At 39.7% G+C, this 26,851-nt stretch overlaps 2 protein-coding genes and 1 pseudogene across 11 annotated transcripts; 2 read left to right on the top strand and 1 right to left on the bottom strand.

The window, feature by feature from the left end:
* Positions 1-596: 596 nt before the first annotated feature.
* Positions 597-1,240, bottom strand: LOC120291841 (annotated as a pseudogene).
* A 4,680-nt stretch (positions 1,241-5,920) lies between these two features.
* On the top strand, positions 5,921-9,849 carry LOC104439608 (pentatricopeptide repeat-containing protein At4g20740). Of its 9 annotated transcripts, none has more exons than XM_018870962.2 (3): positions 5,921-8,403; positions 8,498-8,562; positions 9,401-9,849. In XM_018870962.2, the coding sequence occupies exon 1, from the start codon at positions 6,011-6,013 to the stop codon at positions 8,183-8,185; it is 2,175 nt and encodes a 724-aa protein (XP_018726507.2). In that variant the 5' UTR covers positions 5,921-6,010; the 3' UTR covers positions 8,186-8,403; positions 8,498-8,562; positions 9,401-9,849. The 9 variants fall into 9 exon arrangements, with proteins under 9 accessions (XP_018726507.2, XP_039164866.1, XP_018726506.2 ...); XM_039308932.1 differs by lacking the exon at positions 9,401-9,849 and adding an exon at positions 8,723-9,233; XM_018870961.2 differs by lacking the exon at positions 8,498-8,562.
* Positions 9,850-11,242: 1,393 nt separating this feature from the next.
* LOC104437383 (N-lysine methyltransferase SETD6) lies at positions 11,243-20,714 on the top strand. 2 transcript variants are annotated; one of them, XM_010050323.3, is made up of 12 exons: positions 11,243-11,439; positions 12,086-12,169; positions 12,569-12,697; positions 12,835-13,135; positions 13,303-13,421; positions 14,510-14,642; positions 17,268-17,344; positions 17,789-17,986; positions 18,517-18,706; positions 18,880-19,058; positions 19,607-19,707; positions 20,075-20,714. In XM_010050323.3, the coding sequence occupies exons 1-12, from the start codon at positions 11,425-11,427 to the stop codon at positions 20,229-20,231; spliced, it is 1,683 nt and encodes a 560-aa protein (XP_010048625.2). In that variant the 5' UTR covers positions 11,243-11,424; the 3' UTR covers positions 20,232-20,714. The 2 variants fall into 2 exon arrangements, with proteins under 2 accessions (XP_010048625.2, XP_010048626.2); XM_010050324.2 differs by lacking the exon at positions 20,075-20,714 and having other exon boundaries at positions 18,880-19,081; positions 19,607-19,713.
* Positions 20,715-26,851: the final 6,137 nt, after the last annotated feature.

Genomic DNA, 26,851 nt, shown 5'->3' with positions numbered 1-26,851 from the left:
TGCTCGATTTCCCTGTCCTGGGCAGTCCGTAGAGAAGGTAGCGCCACTTCCAGGCCCCACCCGTCTGCTGGTAGAGGGCCTGGCCGGCGGTGAAGTTGCTGAGGTCCTCCATGATGTTCCTCTTCCTGTCTGGGTCTATGGCCAACGTGTCGAAGGTGCTCGGGTGCTTGAACGGCACGGATTCCCACGGATGGCCCCGGGAATCGAGGGACCTGCCGAGAGAATTAGTATAAATGAGGCGTTGTTGGTTCTTGCGGCGGATATCGTTGACCTTTTTAATGATGTAGTCCAGGTAGGAGTCAAGGATGAGGTCCTTGTCGCGCTTCCGGATCCGGAGCGTGAAGCTGCGCTTCTCGTCAGGGAGGGGCCGCCCCTCCCTGCACCATCTGCTTCTGCGACTCCTCTTTCGCGAAGTCCCTTTTACTTTCTTCTTCCATATTTTGTTTTACTTTTCATTTTTTCTATACTTTTCTTTTTCTTTTGTTTCTTCTTTTACTTTTTTACCTTTTGATCTTCTTCCCTACACGTTCTCTTCTTCGGGCGTCGTCTTCTTCCCCGACGCCTTTCTTCTCTGCAACTTCATCTTATTCTTTTTTTTAAACAAAAATGACAAGTCTCGGCCATAACACCAAACGCAAACAAATATTTGCATAAAGCACTACAAAAAGCACGCATATGCTGTGTGAGGAATGAACACGAGCACAACAGAATTTCGGGCGGGGACCGAGACTGAAGCTCGTGCGAACTGGTCGACCACGAGCTCCAGCCCGACGCCCCACCAAAAACAGGGCAGACGAACTCGGGAATGACCTACCTGGTTCGAAGGGGACGCTGCGGTGGACGACGACTCTCGGGCGGATGAGGGAGAGGCGGCTGGCGGAGGGGGAGACGAAGGAGCTGAGGCAGAGCTGGACGGCGTCGTAGAGCTCGTTGGTGTTGACGCCGTCCATCTCGATGATGTCGCAGTAGCAGTAGGAGGAGAAGTAGTTGAGGGCCTGGTTCAGAAACTCAAAGGCCGCGAACCAGAGCTTTGGCGAGAACACCACCTGCAGGATGTTCATCAGGGATGCCAGGACGGCCCAGGAGGGAGACCAAAGATGTCCAGAACTCCTTCATTTCCGCCTCTGGGTGTGGAAGATGGAGACAACGAAGAAGAGTGGGGAGTGGAGGAGGGTGAGGGAAGTCTTCTGTACAAGGGGCAGCTGGGATTCGATTTGATGAAAAAGTGCAGTTGGGGGAATTTTCAGTTTTTTTTTTTTGTGTTCACATTCCACCGATTTCAAAAAGAGAGAGACCGGCAGAGGGGAAAAGAAAAAGAGAGTTTTTAAGCGACGTACGAGGTGGGCCTTCGGGTTGACAGTACAAAAAACTGATAGGCTAGAACAGCGATGGGTGTTGAACGTGGAAAAAGGGGCTGAGACGCAGGCTTGGTCTATCAACCTTCTCTTATAACGCACCTCCATTTCTGTCCCCACTTCGGCCGATGGCTTAATCCAAATGGATCTAATCCACAAGATCTTCAACCTCTTGCTCCCCCCACTCGCTCAGGTTACACGCCCGTTCACGTCGTCTTCGTAGTGCTTGGGTTCACCAACAAATGTTTTGTACATATCGAGGATGACATTGTCGCTAAGAAGTCATGCTCATCACCGGAACATTCTCAAGGAGTGGCAAGGTTATTAAGTTTGTGATCCTAACATCAAAGCAGTTTATTTTCAGGGAATGGTGAGGTTAGAAAATTATAAATATATAATATGAGAATCTACGTGGCAGTATTTGAATGGTGCAAAAATGTCAAGAGTTTCAGCCTTAAAAGGGTTAGGATGCCCTCACCAGCCACAGTAACATTTCGATCAATAAATAATAAGTAAAAGTTATTTCTTTTAGTCTTGGATTCTTAATTTTGGGGAAGAAAATCAACAAAGTCTGTTTTCAATCTAGTTGAATTAATAATTGGTCAGAAATTTGAGACTGAGAGACCTACTTAATAGATAGGAGATTTTAGTCTTGGATTTATTTACAATTTCACCTAAAAAGAAAAAAAAAAAAAAAGCAACAAGGGTTTTGCTTTCCTTTTTCCAGTTTCATTGCATTAATAGGTTGGAAAATTGAGACTGAGAGGGCGTGAGTTAAAGAAGAGGTTGGAAGGAAAAGACTCTTAATAGTAAAAGAGGAAGACATTCAAGGGGAAGTCAGACGATGGCAAAAGGCATGAGAATCAAAACTGGCTCAATCCCCCACCACACCTTCTGTCTTCGTTTCCTTTCGTGTACATGAAGTCAAAAAATAACGAAATAAACAATTCCAATGCTTCTATTGTGTGCTCTGTTCCCTGGCTCCTTTTGCTATTTTTTTTTCTTTTTTCTTTTGTGGTCCAAACATCCCATTTCATGCATTCTAGAACCTATGACGAGAGTCGATACATAAAATATCCTAAAGAGTTTTGGGTGGTTTTGATAGCCAATTAGAAGAAAGGATTCCCAATTGGTGGGTCTTGGTCTGCGGCTTGATTGGCTTCCCATCGGCAATGGGCTAAAGAGACAATTTTTAAATGGGTTAACAATTCTTTGCACTCCTCAAAGAGGCTCTTCAAGGCCCATGGGCTGAGGCTTGACTCAGCAACAAATCTAAACCCAGATTTGTTAATCGTCAGGAGCTCCACGTGCATGCCAGAAAGTTTCTGCCGCGATGCAGCTTCCGAGATCCATAACAACGCCTCCCTTGTTGCTACAGCTTCGGTCTCTAGGGCTGAGGATGCGGCCACCTGCTTCGCGAAGCCGGCCGTGACTCGTGAGCATTCCCCTATGGTCCCGACACACTCCGCCCGCCGATCCCTCTAGTGGGCCGTCAAGCCATGAACCCATCAACGTTAAATTTCCAGGTCCCTTTTGCTGGTGGCCTATGTAGCACTGACACGCGATACGCAACACACTATTTCTCAAAAAGTAGAGAATTCCGACATATGCCGACACGTTTAATTTGACAAATTCAACTACATTTCATTATAATAATCCATAAAACTTGAAGGAAAAAACAAGTAATGCAGATTTACTCGTCGGCCGCTTTCTTGTCGGGGTTCTGGGTCACAAAGAAAAAAAAAACAACAAGTAATCCATATTCCACTAATAAATTTAAAATTTAACAATAAGCAAAAAAAACAATCAACATTTCATCAAGTAATACAACAAAAAGTCATCCATCCATGTTATCCACTTCTTCTGGAAAAAAAAAAGTTTCGGTTTTTAATAAGAACCAAACCGAAAATGACCGAATTTTTTAGTTTGGTTCTGTTTGTGGTTCGATTTTTGATACCCCTACCAGGATGGTGACTTGTAGAAATATATATATATATATATGGACTTTCTATAGGACCTATTTTACTGATGGGATTTATCACCACTTTAGCTACTTTAGTAGCTCGGCCAGTAACTCGAGATTCCCAATTATTCCATTTCCTAATGTTAGCAATGTACAACGGTCAAATAGGATCATTTTCTTCTCGAGACCTTTTACTTTTTTTCATCATGTGGGAGTTAGAATTAATTCCCGTTTATCTACTTCTAGCGATGTGGGGGGGAAAGAAACGTCTGTATTCCGCTACAAAATTTATTTTGTACACTGCGGGAGGTTCCATTTTTCTATTAATAGGGGTTCTGGGTATTGGTTTATATGGTTCCAACGAACCAACATTAAATTTGGAAACATTAGCTAATCAATCGTATCCGGTGGCACTGGAAATAATACTCTATATTGGATTTCTTATTGCTTTTTCTGTTAAATTACCGATTATACCCTTACATACATGGTTACCAGACACCCATGGAGAGGCACATTATAATATATATATATATATATATATATATATATTTCTACAAGTCATGAGGCTTTTATCTTGACCCACTCCCATGCTTCGTATATGTGAAACTACTATTGGGATCACTATATCTTATCCATGGCAATTTTGATCAAATCAACACATGTTGCACTCATTGGAGTCCGTGGTTGATACTTTTTCAACTTTCCACCTTTGTTTCATGATGGTAAAACTGCCTTCGATTTCGACCTCTATTTTGAGACAGCTTGACTTGTCACATTTCATGTCAACATGGTGATTGGTTAGTTCAATGGCACTTCCAATAACCTTTTCCACTATTTGCGTGATTTAGTTCCCTATTTAGTTGTTCTCTGCTTCTGTGCAGGTTGTTTTCCTATTGATAAATTCTTGTTTATTGCCTTTCAATGAATAAATGAATTTCATTGAAGAGCATCAATGGGGTGTCAACCCATATACGAAGCTATCACAAGGTTAAAAGGAAGAGACATTTGGACTGTGTATGTTACTTTTATAAACTTTTACTTAGATCGGCTATTTAGGTGGTTGAGATTCTTAAAGAACCAGCACAATGTTATTTGTTGTGCTTTATAATTTTTTTTTTTTTGTAAAAGAACAGTTTTGAGAGCATTAGGGTCATTGCTTAATGGATGAGGTGATGTATATTTTGAGAGCATGATGATCATTGCTTATTATATGATGTGACTGTAAATGTATTTTGAGAGCCTGAGAATCATTTCTTTGCAGTTTGAATGAGGAAATACTGCGCATTTGTGGTTCCCTAATACCAACCAATACAGGAAGCATTCATTGGTTGGATAAAGATTTTGAAGAAATATCCCTCATAGATAGGTATCTACTATCTATCACAACTGGATATTCCTTTGAACCAATTGTTGTTATTAGAGAATCTAAGGTGTCATTATTCGATGATAACAAAAAGAGAGTGAGAATGAAATGAAGATACAGGAGCATTCTGTGGTGGGAGGGGAAGATATTTCCTTAGGCAACGACCAAATTAAAAAGTCCAAGAAACGAGGATTAAGAGAAGAGTCTTAAACGTGGGTTTTCGTCGAGTGCAGGTTGTTTGATTTACTTACAGATAATCATGGTACCTGAAGTTTGTGATGCTAGTGATTTCGTCAATTATCTTTCTCTCACTGCCCCAAAAGTTTGTACTGCTTTATTGGTTGTTTAGCTCAAATTTATTGATTTATTGCATAATTTCTTAAGGTTTATGTTTATGTAACTTTTCGATGCATAATAAATTCTAGAAGGATGCTTGACCGGGTTGAAATGGCTTGATGCCAAGAGTTATGAAGCTCTATGAAATTATCACGGGGAGTTCTAAATGAATATATTCTTTTTCTAGTTGAATTAGTAATCTTATCAATTAGGATTTGAGTATTATTAAGATCTTATTAAATTTCCTTTTCCTATTTTAAGTGGGATATTGTTGTCTCTTTTTTTATAAAATAAAATAAAATAAATAAAAAGACCCGAAACCCAACCCTATCCGAACTGACCCTTTTTCCTTCGGGTCACATGCTTTTCGGGTCGGGTCAGGTTGGGTAACATCAAAACCGCGACCCAACCCTTTGACATCCATACATCCTAGAGTGCCACTATGTGTATCGAGAATGATGGAAAGAGAATTCAAGATAAGTAAAATATCACATGTAATTTTTTAAAATAAAATTTTTTCTCAAATGGTAAAAGAGGCCGGAGGCCCCCCTTTTTCCTTTTCCCTCCTATGCTATCGTCCAGCTTGTTCCTTGTTTTTTTCCCCCCATTTTCTCCTCCTACTATGATTAATTCCTTATGATTTTACAATCAAAGTAAGGGCATTGCAATGAACTTTCATAAGATCGGGGGCTCAATGTAAATTTGCCTAATTTGCAGGATGGATTTGCCCCCTCAGCAGACACCATCAATAGGAGAGTACGACATTGAAATCTCGATGAGAATATGGCCGAAACCGAAAGTCATAATCAGGGGGTACATTTGAAACAGACTCCAAAATACAGGGTGCACATTGCAATTTCAGAAACTGTATACGTCAAGAAGCAAATTGGCTGCAACCTAACCCATATTTTCTAGCTACACTCGCCGGTGCCGTCTCTCCCCCACTCTCTACACCGTCCGACGGCGGCGGCGCCGCCCCCAGAAGGACTCCAGATGCCGCCCAACCACCCTCCGGCGCCGAAGCCCTTCAAGCCGTACTTCTTCTACGGCCACCGCAAGCCCTCCCAGAACCGCCCCGTCGTCTACGGCGGCCTCTTCTCCTCCCGCAAGACCATCCCCGCTCGACAGAGCCCCAGACCCACGAGCCCGCCGGCTCCCTTCCACCTCCACAGATGGGACTCCGACCACCGCGGCCCCCTCCCGTCTCCGCCGCCGGCGCCCGAGCCTCCCTCCTCCCTCGCCGCCTCCCGCCGCCTCTCCCCAATCGCCCGCTTCATCGTCGACGCGTTCCGCCGGAACCGCGGCGACTGGGGCCCGCCCGTCGTCGCCGAGCTCTGCAAGCTCCGCCGCGTGACGCCCAGCCTCGTCGCGGAGGTGCTCAAGGCGGAGAGTAACCCCACGATCGCCTCCAAGTTCTTTGCTTGGGCAGGTAGGCAAAAGGGTTATAGGCACGACTATGCGGCCTACAATGCACTTGCTTATTGCTTGAATAGGAACCACAAGTTCCGAGCTGCTGACCAGGTGCCCGAGTTGATGGACTCGCAGGGGAAGCCGCCTAGTGAGAAGCAATTCGAGATTTTGATTAGGATGCATGCGGATGCCAATAGGGGGTTGAGGCTTTACTATGTGTATGAGAAGATGAAGAAGTTCGGCGTGAAGCCGCGTGTGTTTTTGTATAACAAGATTATTGATGGGTTGGTGAGGACTGATCATTTGGATTTGGCATTGTCTGTTTACGATGATTTTAGGAGTGACGGGCTGGTTGAGGATAGCGTCACTTACATGATCCTGATAAAAGGTTTGTGTAAGGCAGGGAAAATTGATGAAATGATGGAGCTTTTGGCTAAAATGAGAGCAAACTTGTGTAAGCCGGATGTTTTTGCATATACAGCAATGGTTAAGATATTGGTTTCAGAAGGGTATTTAGACGGATGTTTAGGGGTGTGGGAGGAAATGAAGAGAGATGGTGTCGAGGCTGATGTTATGGCATATGGAACCTTGGTTACGGGATTGTGTAAAGGAAAGAGAACGGACAAGGCCTTTGAGCTGTTCAAGGAGATGAAAGCAAAAGGTTTATTAATTGATCGGGCGACTTATGGCACATTAGTTGAGTCATTTGTTGCAGGTGGCAAAGTTGAATCTGCTTGTGGCTTGTTGAAGGATTTAATTGACTCAGGATATCGGCCTGACTTGCGGATCTATAACTCTCTCATCGAAGGCTTGTGTAGTGTCAAGCATGTTGATAAGGCTCACAAGCTTTTCTTTGTAACATTGCAGGAGGATCTCCAGCCAGATTTTGGGACAGTTAATCCCATTCTGGTTTCTTATGCTGAGATGAGAAGAATGGAGGATTTCAGCAAGTTGCTGATGCAGATGGAGAAGTTTGGATTTTCTGTGATAAATGATCTCTCCAGTTTCTTCTCATCTTTCGTTTGTGTGGAAGAGAGGATACCGATAGCTTTAGATGTTTTCAGGGACTTGAAGGTAAAAGGTTACTGCAGCGTGTCGATCTACAATATCTTGATGAGGGCTTTGAAAAAGTCTGGGGATGTGAAATTGGTAATGTCTCTATTTGATGAAATGAAGAACACCCAAATCGAGCCCGATTCCTTGACTTACAGTATCGCTATCGAATGTCTTGTTGCGCTCGAGGAAATAAAAGAGGCATGCACGTGTTATAATAAGATAATGGAGATGTCATGTCTCCCCTCTATAGATGCATATTGTTCTCTTGCTAAAGGACTCAGCAAAATTGGGGAGATTGATGCAACTATGACGCTCATCCGTGATTGCCTGGCCAGTGTTATGAGTGGACCCATGGAGTTCAAATACTCTCTGACGATTCTCCATGCAACTAAGTCAGGGCAGGCTGAGAAAGTGGTTGAGGTCCTGGAAGAGATGGTGCAAGAGGGCTTCCCTCCAAGTGATGTTGCATACTCTGCCGTCATCTCTGGATTTTGTAAGCATGGGACAATAGAAGAAGCTAGAAAAGTCTTTTCAAGTATGCAAGAGCGCAAGCTTTTGAGGGAATCAGATGCAATTGTTTACGATGACATGCTGGTTGAACACATGCAGAAGAAGACAGCAGACCTAGTTTTATCGGGACTGAAGTTCTTCGGTCTGGAAAGAAAATTGAAAGCAAAGGGATGTAACTTGTTGCCTCCGTGATGATGCATGTGTTCTATGTTCATTCTACCACTGCTATATTTAAAGGCTTCTTTGCAACGCAAAATGGGAAGGGCTTCCTAGCTTTGTGATCACTAGGATGGCCTCAATGAAATGCAAGGCAGTTTCTGGATCCTTGAGGTTGCACATTGGTCTACTGCCTTATGCCAGTACCCTTTGACTTGTGGTTGATCTCTGCTGCCATTGCACCATTACTTCAGGTGAGCGAATGTGACTTTGGAATTACCTATATGTTGCCTTGAAATAATTTGGTTAGCCAATCATCTTTTACAACCTTCACCTTATTTTCTCCAGCTTCTTGGAACTGTAAGGTGTAGAATGTATCTTTCCTTTTGGTGATTCACGCATCTTGCCCCATGGTAAGTTAACGTCTTGTGTAGGGCCTTGCAGGAAGATTACCCTTTAAGCATTTGTTGTAATGGTGGGAGGCTATTCTATAGTGCACGAACAACTTACAGTTAAATCAGTCCTACTAGAGATCAATATAGACTAATAGTTTTGTGATCTCCATGAGCACAGTCTGATTCATCGATCTCTATGGCGAAGAGTGTCTCAACTGTATGAATATAGGAGATATCTGCAAAACATGGAAGCTAGTACCTGCGAAAAAATGTAGCTGTTATTCAGCCGTAGCTGGATAGAATTCGAAGGCTTGCATTTCCAATTTCTATTGAGAGAACCACCTGGAAATTAGGTCAAATCAATGGTGTTGCGTGTCTCAAGATTGAAGATGTGTGTTGCTTTCAGTTAGTTTAAGAAGATTCAGGAAGTGCCTGCTTTGAAGAATTATGCTGGATGCCACCCCTTTTTGGCTGCAAATATTGCCATCAGGTTCAATTACTGTGTAATATCAAGTTTAAGGAATGACGTCTTCATCTATATATTGAAGGTGCTTTTCTTTTATGGAAAAATTGCACAGCTAGTTGCAGGGAAGAAGAGCAGACAATTTTTTTCTTAATGGTGTTGTCTTTTTGTATTATCAAAAACTGTAAGTGAAAGAAATTGAGCCAAAATGAAAATCTCTTTGTAAGTGCCTTTTTGTTTCTTCCTTTTAAAATGCCTTTTCACCTCAAATTAGTTGAGCTCAGGGATCATGCTTGTCATTTAGTAGTGTAAAATTACACCCTATTATGCATTTTTTTTTTTGGTCGATCCCTATTATGCAGTTTGTAAAGAGAGAAATTGTTTGTGTATTAGGTTGAGGACAAAAGGAATGGATAATATTGAAGATGAGAAGTCAGCCCCCTTAGAGCCTATAAAAGTTGTTCGATATACCAAAGCATGGAACAAGAGGAGTTTGACCTATTCAAATTCAAAAGCTAGTAACAGTGACCGAATGATGGAGGCTCACATGGAGAAATGTAATAACTGTCAACGGGTATTCAAGGTCAATAAACAGACAAAATGCGGAAGGAGCACTGACGCTCGGGCTATGCCAAAACTCCATGAACTTTTTGTCTCGAGTTTTCTCCTTTGTGTTTGTAGCAATGTTCTTTCAGTTTTGCTTTTAGTACTTTTAGTTTTCAAATCAATCTTGTCAATCTGTGACGTGCATCGAATATGATTGTCGACAGCTATCTGAGATGCCCTCTAAACTATTCTGCTTGGCTATCATCATCAAAGAGTTTAGTTATATGCGTTTTGAACTGGGCTTGTGTTAGTTCAATCGATATTGTTTTTGTATGAATTTGAAATCAGACAGGCTGATGCTGTGGTTCTTACTTATGCATGTGATCAGCCTGCTAGGCCTTGAGTGATTGAGTACCTTTTGGCTTCCAAAACTTGGTCTATGAGAGGTTAGATATAGCAATTCTCTGCAATCCATGATAAAGATTGTAGCTCGTGGATCAAGGACTGGTCACTTTTCAGTTGACCGTAGGTCTATCTGTTTAATTGTTTTGGTCCTACGGAAAAATTTGGTGTCAAAGAGCACTGAAACTTTTTAAAACTAAAATTTTTGTGAAGCAAAATCCATGATATCCAATGAGTTAAATATCAATCCCAGTTGGAAATAAAGTGAGTGGACAAAGGAAGAAAATTCCCATTCCAGTGAGTCAGGTATCGTGGATTTTGTGATATCCAATGAGTCAAGCATTTATCTCAGTTGGAAACAGAGTGAGTGGAGTAGAGTGTATGAGAAAAGTACTCATTGCAAGGAGATAGATCGTTTCCTCACAAATTAGAGTCCTGTGTCAATTTCGGGTAACCTTGAAGAAGACACTGTGTATGTATTTGCAGAAATAGATGGAAATAGATATATGGATTATCTAAGTGTGTTTTGTCACTCTTCATTTATTTGGTTTTATTAACTTAAAGAAGTTCAAAAATTAGGAAATTAATGAGAAAAAGGAAATTCTTTAAAATAAGATTAATGGAGTACTAAGGCAGGGAAAGAGAGAAAAAGAAGTGGCTTGTTGCCAACACCTGAATTTATGAATGTCGACACTTGAAGCAAAGATCAAACAAATAAAGCAATCTAATTAAATGTTAAATTTACCTTTAATCTATCTTTTTAGACATTTCTTATTCTTATAATATCACTTTTGGGTCTTTATTTTTGGGCAAATGTAAGGTGCAAAACTGAAAAGATTAACGTCTAAAGTCTACAATCCCAACTTCATCACTAAGCTAAACATGAGATAATTTATTTTTGGGTCGTTTAGATTGTCCTCGAGCTCACTTTAAAGAAATTGAGCGTTAAAAGTTTATAGTGTTTCAAATCCTTAATTTCATATGGTAGAATATTTAAATCAGATTAAATAACAATCGAAGTAATTAGCAATCTAATTAATGTATGATCGTAGAGATAAAAACATGTGGTGGAGATTTGTGTTCGCTAAGGACTTAACTTTGAGGACAAAAAATTTACAGATGGATCAATCTTTTTTTCCCCTTTTCTGGGCATTTTGTTAAGAGGATTTTTTTTTAATGTAAATGAGCTTTTAAGTCAACAAAATTTTGGCTAAAAAATTACACGTGTCATTAACTGGTACTTTATAAAGGTTGGAAATTTGCCTGTCAAAGTAAAGAGTGGAATTACTACTACACCTGACCGACCAAGAAAAAGAATTGGAATTATTCTTAAGAAAGTTCAAAAGAAGAGAAAAGACGAAGACGGCGGCGCGACGCCGGGGAAGAGCGGCGGAGCCTGTACTCTCTCTCCCTCTCTCGGCTACCTTGTCGACACTCGCCGTTCTGGAGCTCCGCTGGAACTGCAAGAAATGGAAGATTGCAAGGTGACCATCTATTTTTCTCAGCTTCTCTCCACTAATTTGCCTCTCAGTTTTTGTGCTCTCTCGTTGTGTACAATCTCAACCCAGTCTCTGGTCCCTACTGTGCTCTGTTTGGTCGCTTAGGATTCTGTGACTTGAGGAAACTGAAACGAGAACGTTTTTCACGTGATGAGTGGTCGAGAAAACCGGGTTTTCCTACAAGGGATTCTGAGGGGTCCATCTTTTGGTTCATGGCCATTACCAATCTGCTATGACTAAGTGTCATGGGATTTGAACCATTTGTTTTTATTTTTTTTTTGGGTGTAATTTGTAGTGTGTGAAGTTGTGGTTCTTGTGGTGCCGGGAAGTGTAGGTGCTTAGTTTGAGTTGATGTATTGTGTGATGATGCTGTACTTGTCTCTGATTTTGTGTTGATTACTTTTTGCGTTTCGGGTTTTAGTATGCGTTCCTTGTTCATCTTATAATATGCTTGGATTGAATACTCTCGTTAGCTCTTTGTATTTTACATGGGCACTATGGGTTTATTGGGATTTCACTGCGTATACGAGTTGATCTTGCGTCACTAATCTCGTATCGAATTGCAAATTCTTTTCTACATTCTTGATGGTTGAGCCTCAGCATTCACGAAATGCTTATACTTTGATTGCAGAAAAGCCCCTCAGACAGTTTATCGTGCATGGATGCAATAGTTCTTAGACTCTCTGAAAGCGACCCTCTATTTGACAAAAAGAAGGTCAGGGTTTGCACAGATTTATTTATTTATTTAGCTTATGTGCCCCACTTCTTCCATGCTCTTTTTTAGCAATTAGATGAGTATCCATATGTGTTTCAGTAGTACATTTGTCCGTCAGAAGAGCACATGTTGGGAGAGTAATGAATACATGCAAGAGAATGACAATGAAAGCACCAGAGCACCATGTGATTTGTATTGCTAAAAAGTAGATGATGAGCTGGTGTTCTACACCTGTATCTCTGTTGCAATTGCTTTCAACGGAGGAAAATGGAAATGATAGTACTACCTTTGAATTTATATTCCAAAATGTCGTAGAAAGTATTATCTTAGTTTTGCACCTCCTTTTAAGTTTGCCATCTATGTGTACTAAGTATCTTTTATCCATTCCTTTTCTGATAGAAATTATTGCAAAGCAAGGGATATGATGTGGAAGTGCATATACAGCTCAAGAATGCTTCGCATCCCAAATGGGCACGCACTACTGCTGAAGCAATGCTGCAAATATCAAGAATTATGCACTTGGATGAGGTATGCATGTCTCCGTCTGTGTGGCCCTTTGGCTAAATATTACCTTTACTATAGATAAGGGGTGGCAAAAATGTCTGAGTAGGTTCTACTGTGAGTGAGTGTTACTAATATGAGTTGATGGACTCTCTAACATGCAGGCTGAACTCTATTTTCGCAAGGATGATAGCTGTTCACCCATGGGATACTACACCCAGAAAAATGAACTGGAAGCTCTAAATTCGATGCTTTCTCTTGTCAATAGCTCGTTTCTGGATGATACTTGCTCTCACAAGGATGTCCTGCAAGATTTGCGGGAAGCAACTATGCAGCTGATCTGTGACTTTGGGGATAAGAACATTACAGAATCCACAGTCATCAACTCCCAGAATTGTGACAAGGAAAACTATCTATTACAGTGGGGTGAAAAAAGTGGTGTAAAAAACAGGTTGCAGATAGCTCGTAAGTTTTCAACTGAAATGATGGGTATAGGCTGACATATTTATGTTCTATAGCTGTAGCACGTTCTTATTGTATCGCAGTGCTTTATTTTAGCTTTGTCTAGATTTGGTCAATAGTGAGAGACATAAGGTTCTGTACTCATTCCTCTATGCTAATCCATTCAATAGATATCAAGGGGTTTGGAAGGGGGGCCATTGCTGTCACAGATCTAAAAGTTGGAGACGTTGCTTTAGAGATTCCTGTCTCTGCCATTATTAGTGAGGACGCTATGAAGAATACTGACATGGTATATTTCTGCATCTCAAGACATTTCTTTACTTTTATAGCTTTATTAGGTTTCACTGGTGTTGGTTCAGATAAACTTGCTTTGAGAAGAATCAGATATCTGTTGGGAATCTTCCTTAACAGAAATTATAACCAGCGACGTGCATGTGTGAGATGTTATTAGTTTTTGTGTGATAATTGCTCTTACTTGTGCAAATAGTCTTTTCACCTGAGCCCAGTTGTAAAATCTTGGAGACTCTAGAAGTGTATGTACTTTTGGTGTTGAATGGTGGATTCCTGTGGCTTTTGCTAGTGTAAAGTACACTTTGCCTATCATGCTGTAGCATTTCACTTCTTCCTTAAAGAGTAATCTCGACATTAAAACACATTGTGTAAACCGGAATTGTGGACCAAACAAAGAGAGGGATCAATGATGTTTAGGCCATTAAACAAGTCCAATTAAGATACAGGCTAAACTCAAGACTTCCACTGAAACCATTCTTCAGCACATCACCTCAGGTGGTATTTACCTGAACTTGGGACTTAGAGCCTTTTATTTTATAGCTTTATCGGCATGTAGTTCTTTCTTTTTGGATATCATATTTTCTTCAATTTTATATATTACTCCTCTTTCAATTCTTGTTTCCTTATATTTTTTTTTTTTGGTTATAGCTCCTGTGCTTGGGCTGGGCAAACCATGAATCCCTGCCAAAGAAGGAAAAGATTTTCTAATAATAGAGCTGTAAATTCTCACCAGGCTGCTAGGAAGCTGAACAATTATAACTGATGCATAACTGGCCTTGTTTATCTGAGTTTTAGGGCACTAGTTTGATTTTGAGTGCAAAGTTCTAGGTGTTGATGACCAATCAAGTTTTGAGTAATATAGATAATGATAACCACAAAAATCAAGTCTGTTGATCTTTTCCCAGTTATAGGTGGTTGGCTACACAGCAGACGCTATCCAATTCTAGAAATGTAAATTGCAGAGTCCTAAGTTCTTATGCTTGCCTCTACACTCATGCATCTTGACAGAGATCCAGAGGATGCCTCTTAGTTTTATCCTACCCTGTGAAATGATGGGTCTAATCTGTAGTATACCCCTTGATGCAGTTTCCCGCATTGGAAAAAGTTGATGGCATTTCAACAGAGACAATGCTCTTACTCTGGAGTATGAAGGAGAGATACAATTCTTCTTCAACATTCAAGGATTACTTTGACACATTGCCAGAGGAATTTAACACAGGTATTTCTGGTTTCCTTTACTTTTTAAGAATGACTCTGGTACATTATATTAAGGCTTAGCTTGAATGAGAATTCTCATGAAGTCTTTCTTCTTCAGAATTATAATGGTTTTAATAAATTTCCTTTATGTGGAGTGGCTGTGGGTTAAATTATCTATATTGAGATCAATCACGGTAAGGGCTTGAATTGTCATTTATGTCCTAGGATATGAAATATGGGGAGTACACTGAGGTATACACTGAGTTTCCGGTTGATTAGTCTATCCTTAATACCTGATCTAAATTCAAACTTCTGAATATTATAGGAGTGCAAAATCAGAAAGGCCCAAAACACTTATAAAGAAAAAAAGACCTGTCAACAACACTTAAAAACCTCAACGTACACAAAAAAAATCAAAACTTTAATCTAATCTATTAAAGTTAGCTAAAGTGACTAGACTGATCTTAAATACCCATGCTGTGACTGTCACCCAAACTTGCCATTTAAAGAAGCTTAAGTAGGAGGGTTAGAGGCATGAGTCTCCAAGTCAAAGGAGATGCCATGGCTGGCGCCAGAGGCGGTGACGGCTGGCGTCATTGCCAGAGGAGGTAGTGGTGGGTGCTGGAGCTGGCGATGGCTGTTCAATATCTGGCAAGAAGCCATCTAGCAGCTTTTTGAGTGCCTTAGTTAGGTTGGTCTGAGAGAACCAAGGTCTTCTGGTGTGCTTGTGCATTTTCTTTTTTCTTTTTTACCTTCCGTTTGTTTGTTGCTTTTTCTTCTAGTTGCTTTCTTCTTTTTTTGGCCCTTTTTCCTCTTTAGAAGCCAATACTTTGGAGCTCAACCTCTATTATAGAGACAACAGTGCAAATTGTGGTTTTCCTTCTTAACTGTAAAGAATAATAGAATTGTATGGTTCATACTGAAAAGTATGGTTCACCAACCATGCACACACTCTTATGATTCATGATGCAAGAAAAATTGTTCGAAAAGTGAATGAAACCGAATTGTGTGACTTGAATCGTTAATCACACACATTTTACAACACTGGCTACAGGGATATTATTAGGGAAGTGGCATTCATGATGAACTACTAGCTATTCTCAAGGAATCTCATATGACTTGTAAAAGGAATGTTCTGGAGGTGATGGTACTTTAATGCATCAAAGAAGAAGTTTTGAGGGAAAAAAAAACATGTTATAGTTCCTAGTCAAAGGCAGACCAGCCACTTGCGTAAGAATAGTTTGTTCAAATGCCTACGTGATCGATTTTCCCCAGAGAAACAATGCTTGACATAAAGGATGTAAAAGCAAGGATGGGGTCAATCTCTTCTTTTTGTAGCATAGTATGTAAATCCTCAATGCGAAGTAGGTCATCATGTAATTGAGAATATGTTGGACTCCTTTATAGCTGGATGCTATCTTCTAGTTTTCTTGAATGAGTGGGCTCCAAGAAGATTTGAATGCTGCAGTTGCATAAAATTAGTTAATGGAATAGGCAAATTAGCATCTGCGACAATATGAGCATTAAACTAAGATTTCCTGCGCCCATGTATGTCATTTTCACTTAAAGTGGTTACATGTTATTTGAAAATATAGATAACATGTTCATGCACTCTTGCAGGCATAGGGCTGCACTTGGACTTTTTTGTTGTTTCTTTGTTTTCTTTTATTTTCTTTTATTCACATGGCAGAGCTGTTACAGCAACATGTTTAAGAGGCATGATGATGCTGAAAGTATGGATGATATGACAAGTTTTGCCTTGAAAAGGAGAATCTGTCGGCTCCAATCACCATTATTTTGGTGGCAAAACTAACTTTACTTTGGAATTGTCATAAAAATCTTAATTCATAGTAGGACTGTTACAATTTTCTTTAAGAAGTGAGAAAGGTAACTCTTATTGGGAATGAGGTATATGTCGTGAAATTGGAAGTCACTAGGAATGGGGTATAAGCAGTTTAATTTCGTTTATGGGCAAGAATGACCATCGAGACCTCAAGAAATCATAGCTGCAAGCAAAGATATCGTTTTTGTGCGGAGCTCATGGTCAAGTATTTTAGCTTCTGGCATTTAGCAGAATGGAAGAACAATTCTATTGCAGTAGGAACAATAGACTATTTCTTAAAGCAGTTCTCCTGAGAACATGTTTCTTGAAATATGATTTAAACTGGTGTAGTTTTTGGTTAGGTACTGTCAAATTAGTGGAGGAGGTGAAAGCTTGGCAGGAATGCGATTGTGCAAAGACAAAGCAGGAGCTCTTATAAAAGATTTCTCCTAGAACATTAGGGTGGTATAGAGGGAGAGGAATGGAAGAATAGGTCAAGGTGCAGAGAGAGATTTTTTGGTAAGCTAAGAACTGAGACTGTGGTTGATATAGTAGACAATCTGGCATGGTAGACAATCTGGCATGCAATGAGTCTTGGATAAGGATAACATGCTCCATGATGCCACTTCAATGGTAGTTCATTTCCACCGACAGAGAGAAGATTCCCTTTTCTCCTTTCTGGGCCATGAGGGTTCCCTTTTCTTTACTGCTGCAATGTGTCTATTTAATTGTAATGTTTCTTTGCTTGATAAAAACAGATGATCTTTTGGGCCTGTCTGCTTATTGTTATATTGTCTAATCTTCTCATGCTTTTCTGTGCTGCAGGATTGAGCTTCGGCATCAATGCAATTGTAGCTTTGGACGGGACACTGTTGTTAGAAGAACTAATCCAAGCAAAAGAGGTTATAAGTTTTCTGGATCATGTTTTCTGTGTTGAAGGAAAATAGGAATCACATTCGCTGCTTTGACTTCCTTCTTTTTACCTTTTGATAGGGGTTGTGTTGATTCCTTGACAACTTTGCATTCTGCTTCTTTGAGCTGTTTATGGTTTGATGCTTGGCAATTTTTTGTTTCCTAAAGAGGAAAAAAAATTATTTCCATCAATTTGGTGGTGAAAGAACTCTAAAATGGAAGGAAAAAGAATATCCTTCTTGCGCTGGAAAAAGGTCTAGATAAAGCATCTATTGAGGAATCAACCTCTTCTTGCTCAACATAGCCCAAGAAAGCAAACAGTCCCGAAATCGCTTATAGAAAATTTGCTTATATATGTCTCTTTCCTTCTACTTCAGATATTAAATTGAGTTTATAGAAGATAAATTTTAAGGCTTTCTATTTTAAATTTGCAGCATTTGAGGAATCAATATGACGAACTTTTTCCTGCATTGTGTGAAGATCACCCTGACATATTTCCTCCAGAGCTTTATACATGGGAACAATTTTTATGGGCTTGCGAACTTTGGTATTCTAACAGCATGAAAATTCAGTTTGCTGATGGAGCACTCAAGACTTGCCTAATCCCCATTGCTGGATTTCTTAACCATTCGGTATGTCGTTTGAGTATTCTCATTTTATTTTCATGATTTCTCAGGTCTCTTGAGCATTTCTCTGTGTTTGTTTACCATTTTGATGTGGCTATCTTCCAATTGGCTTTGGTTTAGTCTGACTGATACTCTTTTTCTTGGATCTGACCTCATTGCAGTAGCAGAATTACCATTGAGTAAACAGAACTGCACAAAAAAGTTATCATTACGCCTAACTGCTCAAAGATTGCAAGAATACGAGTTCAACTGGATTTTCTTTTTGAAATGTGTTAAATCTCCTCCTTGTCTTTGATTTTGCATCTATCAATGATTTGCATTTGCATGTGCTTCCGTGTCTCTGGATGGGTTGCTCATGGGGGATCATGGATCTTTGGCACGTATTTTGTTCATATACCTCTCCCACTTTTCCACTTCACGGAGAATAAGTTGGGGAACTAGTCATTTGTTGTTCATATTTGTGGATTCGGTTTAATGGCCTTCTGTTTCACTCTGTTTGGGTTCCTCCTCATCAATTATTTACTCTATTTTGACAGCTGTATCCACATATCACGCAGTATGGCAAAGTTGATTCTGCAACAAACACTTTGAAGTTTCGCATGTCTAGACCATGTCACGCAGGAGAACAGTGCTATCTTAGTTATGGGAACTTCTCCAGTTCGCATCTAATTACCTTTTATGGGTTCATGCCTCAAATGGATAACCCGTATGACGTCATTGAACTGGGTAATTCAAATTTCATCATATTCATTTGGGATGAAATGTTGTATTTCTTGGACAATATGCAGAATAGAAGTTCTATTCCAAACGAAACAGGGTAGAGATGGAAGTGTTCACAATTGCTCCTATTTGTGGCTTATATGCATTGGTAGGATGTGATTTCAATCCTCTTTGCGCAGATATAGATGGTTCTCAGGATGTTTGTTCTGATGAATTTGACGCATCCAGTGGCACAACTCATATGGTGAGGGGTACTTGGTTTTCAGATAACCATAGCATCTTCCATTATGGCCTGCCAGCTCCATTGCTGAACCATTTTAGAAGAGCTCGGGAAGATATCCTGGATGCTGATTCTCCTGTATGATTGCTTCTCTTCTTCTCGTGAGTTTAATTTAATAAGATTTAGCGCCTTAACACCTGGCCTTATGTGATCCGTTGAACTTTTTACCTCAAATGTCCATAAGAATATGTGTCCAGTCCTCAACAAGATGATCATACAAAAAGCATTGCTTAACCATTAACAAAATCCAAATGGAAAATAGAGAGAATTCATGAATACTACTCATTGCACCTTATCCGTGTAAGCATAGGATAAATGCATCTTATGATTGGTGGAATGTATTTTCTATATTTAGGCTTTAGTCTTAAGATATCTCTCTAGTGAGTACCTTTTAGTTTCTGATTGCTTCCATGCCAATACCCATTTTTTGAGCTTGTCTGAAAATCAATATCATTTGTAATATTGTATGTGGGTAAGACCACAAGAGAACGATGACAATTGGAAAAAGAAAAGAAATAGTTTCTTGCCCATTTGAGTTGGCTATTGATTTGGTGGTTAATTTTCTACTGTGACTTGAGTCTGTCATGTAATTGCAATGTTCATTTTTTTTCTCTTTATATAAGCAGCTGCTGGAGAAGCTAAAGATAGAAATTGAGATTCTTGAGGACCTCTCCTTGACTTTCAGTGGGATGATGGAAAACCTTAGTGAGGTGGATAGTGAGTCCAGGTAAATAACCTTCTCCGGGAACTCTTCAGGAAACTATTTACCTACTTTTCCAGAAAACATGTGAAATTTCTGGCTTTTTCTTAGCGTGTGGGTACTCATGCATGTACCTATATGCTAATAATGGCCCTTGTAAAATTTTGAAGGAATTTTTGACAAAGTTACATTTTCTTGAAATCCTTTTCAGGTCGTCCTCGCTGATAAAAAAAAAGTTAATTGGCATATGATAATCTACAATAAAGAGTCTGAACTGATTGAGTATTTAGTCAGAATAATTTGACATCCAAGCATCTTTAATATGTGAGCACAGTCTATACTTCATCAGGACTAGATTTCATTTGTGCAACTTTAATATAATTTGACTTTGCAGGGAGAACATGGATTGGGATGTGAAGCTCGCAGAAGAGTACAAAAATCTTCAAAGGAGGATAATTTCCTCGATTTTGAGCTCATGTTATGCGGGTCGCAAGTTGGTTGAGGACGAACTTTGTAAATCTTTGGCCAAGGACGACGGCAGCCCTTGTTAGTAGAAAGGAGTCAGCTTGAAAGTGTCGCTCTCTACAGACGGAACCTTGTCTTCATACCAAAGAAGATTGGAGGTTGCAACCTAAGGCTGACCTCGGGAGGATCTGACAACGATTTCATGTCTCGTGCCTCATACGATCATTGTTCGGCACACCTTCAGAGCTGCCAGTCTCAAGTGTCTCGAGCAGTAAAATTCTGGATGTGGAACTCATCATACTCAGCACAAAGCCTGAAGTTTTGGCGATCTTCCCCAGTTGTCCGGCAAATGAAGATGTGTTGCTCGTGAGGTTTCATTTCTTAACATTCAGAGTTTTTGGTGACTGTTAAATAAGAAGAATATGCGATTGGTGAATCCGAAAGGAACGTCCATTTGCCAGTTTTGTTCTCTCCATGTGGTCGAGTTTAAAGTTGTATCCAGACCCATGTAAAGATCTCCCTCTCGAGCAAAAGGTCTCTCCATTATTTTCACCGTGGATGTTATCTTTATTGACTGAAGAGTATCACCTCGAATCGTTTCTTGAATGGTCGATAATGGAAACTAAAGCAGTGCTCTCGAGATGGGAGGTCCGACGATTATGCAGGTTAGAACAAGAAAGCCAGGAGACATTGCCGAAAAGACGGACCGGGAAGAGTCTCCGGAAGATGGGAAGAAGTACAATAATAGACACGGTGTACAAAAATAATTAAGGAACTTCTTCTCAGAGATGGCTGCCATAACTTATTAAAGGAGACTGTAATGTTTCGACCGACTCTGCAGGGTCAGTTGTTAAGTGATAGATAAAAAAAAAAAAACCCGATAATTCACGCGTTAAGAAAATAATTCTCTTCGAATCTTTCGATCCTGATCGAATAGAGTGGTATATTTCATCTGGTGTAACGAAAATTGCCTCAAGATATCACCTAACCTGCAATACCAAAGCCGAAACAGAAGTGACAAGATAGTTAATAAATTTCGGGACTGTCCCTTTCTTGTGCAAAATATTTCCAGCATGTTCCGGAACTTCCTGGTTCTAGTTTTCTCAGCATGGAAGAAGCCAAGCCAGGTTGTTATCTCTCTCTGTTCTGTGGGAATTTGCAAAGACATCATGCTGAAAGTGTTGCTGTTCCAGGAAGGAATATCTCATTCAAATGCTCTCATTCCCATATCCTTTGCTTGCATCAAGATGCACCATGGGCCGCCACGATCCTAATTCAGCATCCCTACCTGGAAAAAGGTTGGCGTAACAGTGCAACCAACGCTGGGCAGACAAAGATGTGGCTTGGATTTTCAGTAAGTGGGGCATCTACTTTATCCCCGCAAACTCACGTCAATCTAAGAATAATGAATATCGTCAAAGGACATCATGCGACAGCCTTTGCATGTGTGGTTCATGGTTAGTGTTTTTCTTGTGTGTATATTATATAATTTAATATTAAGGTCCGGCACTTTCTGTGGTCTAGATAGGAGAGATGCACGATGTCAGTATTTAATTATTATTTATTTTTTTTGCTTCCCTTGGGAATTTTGAAATTATTTTATGATTGGAGGGGACCATTATATGTGGGAAGACATGATTTTGGAATATGATTATGTGACAAACTCCATTTTGTAGGTGCTGTGATTAATTGACCTACATGTACAAATCCATACCATATAACTTTTGGTGTAGCAGATTAGAACAAAGGATAATTCAGTGATCTAGCTTTTGATGTGTTCGATATGTTGCTAGATTATATCGTATACATTCATAGCATCCGTCGAACTTGGTATCAATCATTTCGGTTTTATTTGTCATTATTCCATTATTAACGAGAGTGGAAACCTAATGCAAACACTAGTTATGTATTGGTCGGCACGAATTGATTGCTTACCAATTTTTTCATATTCTTTTATTTCGTGATATTGACTGACGAAGATGTAATGGTCCAAAGTTAGGGGTCAAACGTATTTTTTTTCCACAGCTTATTCGATGCCGATTTGTGAATACATGTGATTTGGGTAACTTGATTTGACTACAATACTTTGTCATTTCTCCAAAGAATCTCTAGAAGTTGATGAGTTGATGGCCATTCAGATGAAACCACTAAAAATTCTTATCAGAACCACCTAACCGAGGAGTGATCATGCAGGAATGGACGTAACCCATTTACAATATTAAATAAAAATACTCATTTATCGACAATGATTGACTAGACTAATAACCACCCAAAATTTCTCCCCTTTACGATAATTCCATACACATAGTATTACTGGATATTATATAATGAATCTTAAATCTATAGTAAGGATTAATAATTTAGTTCTAAACTTTTCAATTTTGTGAATTTAATCCTAAATCTTTGGATAAAATTTAGATGTAGTTCTCTCAATCAATTTCACTGAAAATAGTTGGCATTGCAATGTGTCGTATGGGACTTTCGATGATGATTAGGCCCTCATTTTAGCAATTTTTTATAAAAATTGACTAAAAGGTCTACATTGGAATTCAATCGGTAAAATTGAAAAGTTCAAAATTTAATTAATGTCTATATAATAATTTAAAATTGATTTAATAATTTTTCCTTTAATCTCCTCCTATTTAACAAAAAGAAAAAAGTCACAAAAAACTCAAAAATTTATTTATTATACTACATTTATCTTAAATTATTTTTTGTGACTTTGGAAACCCCAAACGAATACATGTATGATATATCTATCCCAAAAAATTTCTTACGGCACAAAAACCCAAAAAATTACACATGTGAAATATTTATCTCAATTTTTTTTACAACATAAAAAATCTTAAATTTTTTACGCTACAAAAAAAAATTATGGTAAGTATGTTATATAAGTATAAATTTGGGGTTTTTGGTGTCATTAAAAAAATTAGGATAAATATGTTATAATATGTATAATCAAAGATTTTTGGTTGTTTGTATCTTTTTAATAATATAGAAAGTTTGGTGGCTAGTAATCATTTTGTCCTGTCTATAGCCGTTGTGTAACATCATCGACTACCTAGATTTCCGAAGGGCCATCCTGTCAACATTTTACAACAGGTCAAGTTTTGTTGGTGTGCGTGAATTCTGTCCCGTGTGAAGATGTCGGCCGATTTCCAGATGATGAGTCAGTGGGATCACTTCTTGAAACAGGACAAGATCCTGTTCAGTCACAGCTCAAACATTGGAACTTCCCAACACAATAGCTTTCTAAAACATGTCAAGCCTCTCATTTAAAAAAAAAAAAAAAAAAAAAAAAAAAAAACAGCGCAAATTATGTTTTGAGTGAACGGTTTACTTAGCAAGCGTGGCTTTAACACAGGACTCATATGTGATATCTGGCCCTGTACTGTAGTATCATACTTTTGCTCTCTGCCTGAATTTATGGTAGTTGTCTTACGTGCTCCTATAATTATAAGGGAGCATTGTTCGAGGAATTCGAGGATTTTATTTTCACATAAAATGAGTTTTCATGTTATTAAAATATATATATACCATCCTGGGACTGACTCATTAATAAGGCCGTTCTCATACTTTTGTTTTTGTTTCTTGCACTAAGGACTCAATTTAAGTATGAACCATCATGGCAATGGGTTACTGCACTAATTCCTCTTTAGTCAGTTGATTAATATGCCTCTTAATAATAACAAAAACATACATTTCATGATTTTTTACCTACGTTTTTCGGTTTATTTATTTAATAAGGGACAATTTTATTTCACCGAAAGCTTGGATTCTCATATTAATGCTTAAATAATAGAAGACTATTTTTTTTTTGTTGGTGGTCCCATTATAAGTTACTGCTCGATTGACTATCGTGGTGGTAGTCTAGTGATGAAATGGTGACATCTTTTAAGAGGACACAAATTTGAAAAATGTTGAGTAAATCTCAAACTACCCAATACATTAGGCATTGGCCCTCTTGTGAGAACCTTGTATGGCATTGGGCATGACAATTAGGCTATGGTGACAGAATTATCAACCTCAAACCTTGAGTTACGATAGGACTTATAAGTTACTATTCAAATTGGACATTTCTCCACTCATGAGAAAACATTATAGAATTTCTCAGAGGGGATTGTTGTACCAATTACTGCTCCTCATTGTGTTCGCCTACATGAAGAAGAAATAAACTTTGTATCATGCAAACCCTCTATCTTGAAAAAAAGAAAAAAGAAATTACCCTTTCTAGTCACAATTGAATTCTTTAACCGAAACGAGAAGCAAATCTAAGTACAACCATATATATCAACATCAACATAGTTGGCAACAAATTTAGTGCCAAAATGACCCATTTTCTCCGCACGAGAACGAATTGGGCCCTTTGGTCTAATCTACATAAAGAAAACCGGCGAGGAAGGACATAAATTAGGGCAAAAGGGAGGTTAGTCAGAGGCGGTTTGGTTACGTGTGGCTGTGACTTAAAGGGGTTGAGGATGGCGATGTCCTGCGCAACTCTCCCACCACACATCGAAAGAGCATGACTCATCTAATCTCTTCCTGTAATCTAATGATGCTAATTCAATTTGATGTGTCATACCTAACAAAGTCTTCCCTTCCCCTATCCACCCTCCTCCTTTGGGGGCGCCAAAAAGTGGGAAGGATTCGTGGGCTGTGATGTAATCACCCTCTTTCATTTCATGCTATTTAAATGAAGAGCTTGTTTATATCTACACTCATCGACCACTCTGGACTTCCACTTGTTGTCACGACGGTTGTTCGACTAGTTCCAAGTCCTGGTTTGCAAGCCGAGTGCCACAAGTTCGATTCCTCAATCTATCATCGATTTCAGGAAAATCTTAATTAGCCTACGAAGGAGAGCCTTTGATTAGGTGCATCGGCTATCTCGAGTTGTCCACTGGCGTTGCGGTGCGACAAAGGTGATGGCTTGCCTGATGGGTAGTGTGGTGCACGAACTAAAAACCGCAATCTTCGACTAAATGCTCTCTTGGGGATGACCTGTAGTTTCCTAATGCCGGACATCCTTTTGACTTGCCAAAAAAATTTATAGACTTCTCCTTATATTTCCCCTAAAAAATGACATGCCGGCTTTACATGCTAACATTTACCTATTTCGAAAGATCTCGAGCAGTTTAAGAGAAGTAAAAGCCGAATCGCTAGCCTCGCAAAAATTTCCACAAAAGAAGTCAAGAAAAATATAAGAAAAAATAACTCTACACGGACGAGTTAATTCACTAGCGAAAAAAAATACGAGAACGATTGCATTAATCGTACAACCCCTATTTCTTAATGTGAGTCAAAAGGAGCGGAATAATTAAAATTTACTGGCGAAATCCCACTCTTTTCTTAACCCACCCTCCTACTTTTCCGGCGACCACCCGAGCGGCCGTCCAAAGCAGCGCGCGACACGTGGGGCTGGGGGCGGGGCGGGCCCCACCGATCCTTCAATATTCAAAAGCAGATTTTCAACGAGAGGAAACACGAGACCGTGGGGCCCACCGTTCGAGCTGGCCAATGACAGAACATGCACTGGCCGGGTGGTGGCCGGTGGCTGGAAGAAGCGAGAAAAACGACAGCCCCACCCCACTCGACTCCTTGTCGTTTTCCGCCACCTCATCCCTCCGCCCTCCGCCCTCCTCCTCCGCCGACGCCGCTCTCTTCACCACCCTCCTCCGTGATTATCATATCAAATTCCATTTCCCAACCACCATTAGAATTTCTTATTTTATATATAATTAAAAGAACAGGCCTACTAATATTCTCTCATCATCACCACCACCATGTTCGTTAACCAAGAAAACTCATTGCCGGATTTTTTTTTATACGTCATTCTTTTTTTATTAACAAAAGCCATTTTCCATTTTTATAATTACTATGTTGAAGAGATTCCATAAATAAAAAATTAGAACTATGCCCGCTGCAATGTCGATATGCTGAACTCCTTTTCTTATTTTGCATCACTAAAAGGCTTAAACTTGCACCAATTTGACACACATACCTCGCCATCCAAATCCCTAAATTTTGCCACTCCATTGCACTATTACTCCAACTTTTTTTATACACTAATAATGCCTCAAGATTATGTATTCTGGGCTTCTTCTTTTTTTTTTTATGTCGAGGATCCGGCTTAGCTCACCTTACGGGAGCACAACATCGACTATATCATGATGAGACTAGCCTAGTAATTCATTGGCTGGGGCCCCCACTTATATTTCTGGGAGTTGTGGCGGTTAGGAGGTCAGGCCTCAACTAGCGCAGCTATGCGTGAATGGATTTGGTTTATTAATATTGCAGTGAGTATAAATTATGGATGAAAAGGGTCTAGGGGCATGGTATCATGGTAATCATAATTTAGGATTTTTTTACGACGTTAATTATATACCTGAAAAAGATCGCCTAGCCTGGGGCTATCTCCACAATTTCTTTATTGCGATGCCAATAGTTTTCTTCAGATAGAATTTTCCCATTTTCGACAGAAATTGGGAAGGGGGGGAAAAGGATAAATAAATAAATAACAAAGGCGGAACAACTTGAGATAGAAAGAGAGAGGGAGAAGAATCGCTGCAACGTCTCCATCATTTGGCCCCTCTCTCTCTCTCTCTATCTCTTCTGCGTTTGCTTTCTCTCTCTTCCTTCTTCGCTTCTTCTCAGCAAAGGAGGAAGGAGAAGCGGAAAAGGAAGGGAAGGGAAGGGAAGGGGGAAG

This window comes from Eucalyptus grandis, chromosome 3 (genome assembly GCF_016545825.1).
Source record: "Eucalyptus grandis isolate ANBG69807.140 chromosome 3, ASM1654582v1, whole genome shotgun sequence".
Taxonomy (NCBI): Eukaryota; Viridiplantae; Streptophyta; class Magnoliopsida; order Myrtales; family Myrtaceae; genus Eucalyptus; species Eucalyptus grandis.
The sequence above is the reverse complement of the archived record's forward strand: the minus strand, read 5'-3'. Positions and strand labels throughout refer to the sequence as shown.

Bases quoted from the DNA above. Each gene is read 5' to 3' on its own strand.
- LOC104439608 (XM_018870961.2), top strand. From the start codon at position 6,011: ATGCCGCCCAACCACCCTCCGGCGCCGAAGCCCTTCAAGCCGTACTTC.
- LOC104437383 (XM_010050323.3), top strand. The intron at 12,698-12,834 runs GTATGCATGTCT...TCTAACATGCAG, and splicing joins GAATTATGCACTTGGATGAG to GCTGAACTCTATTTTCGCAA. The intron at 17,987-18,516 runs GTATGTCGTTTG...CTATTTTGACAG, and splicing joins CTGGATTTCTTAACCATTCG to CTGTATCCACATATCACGCA.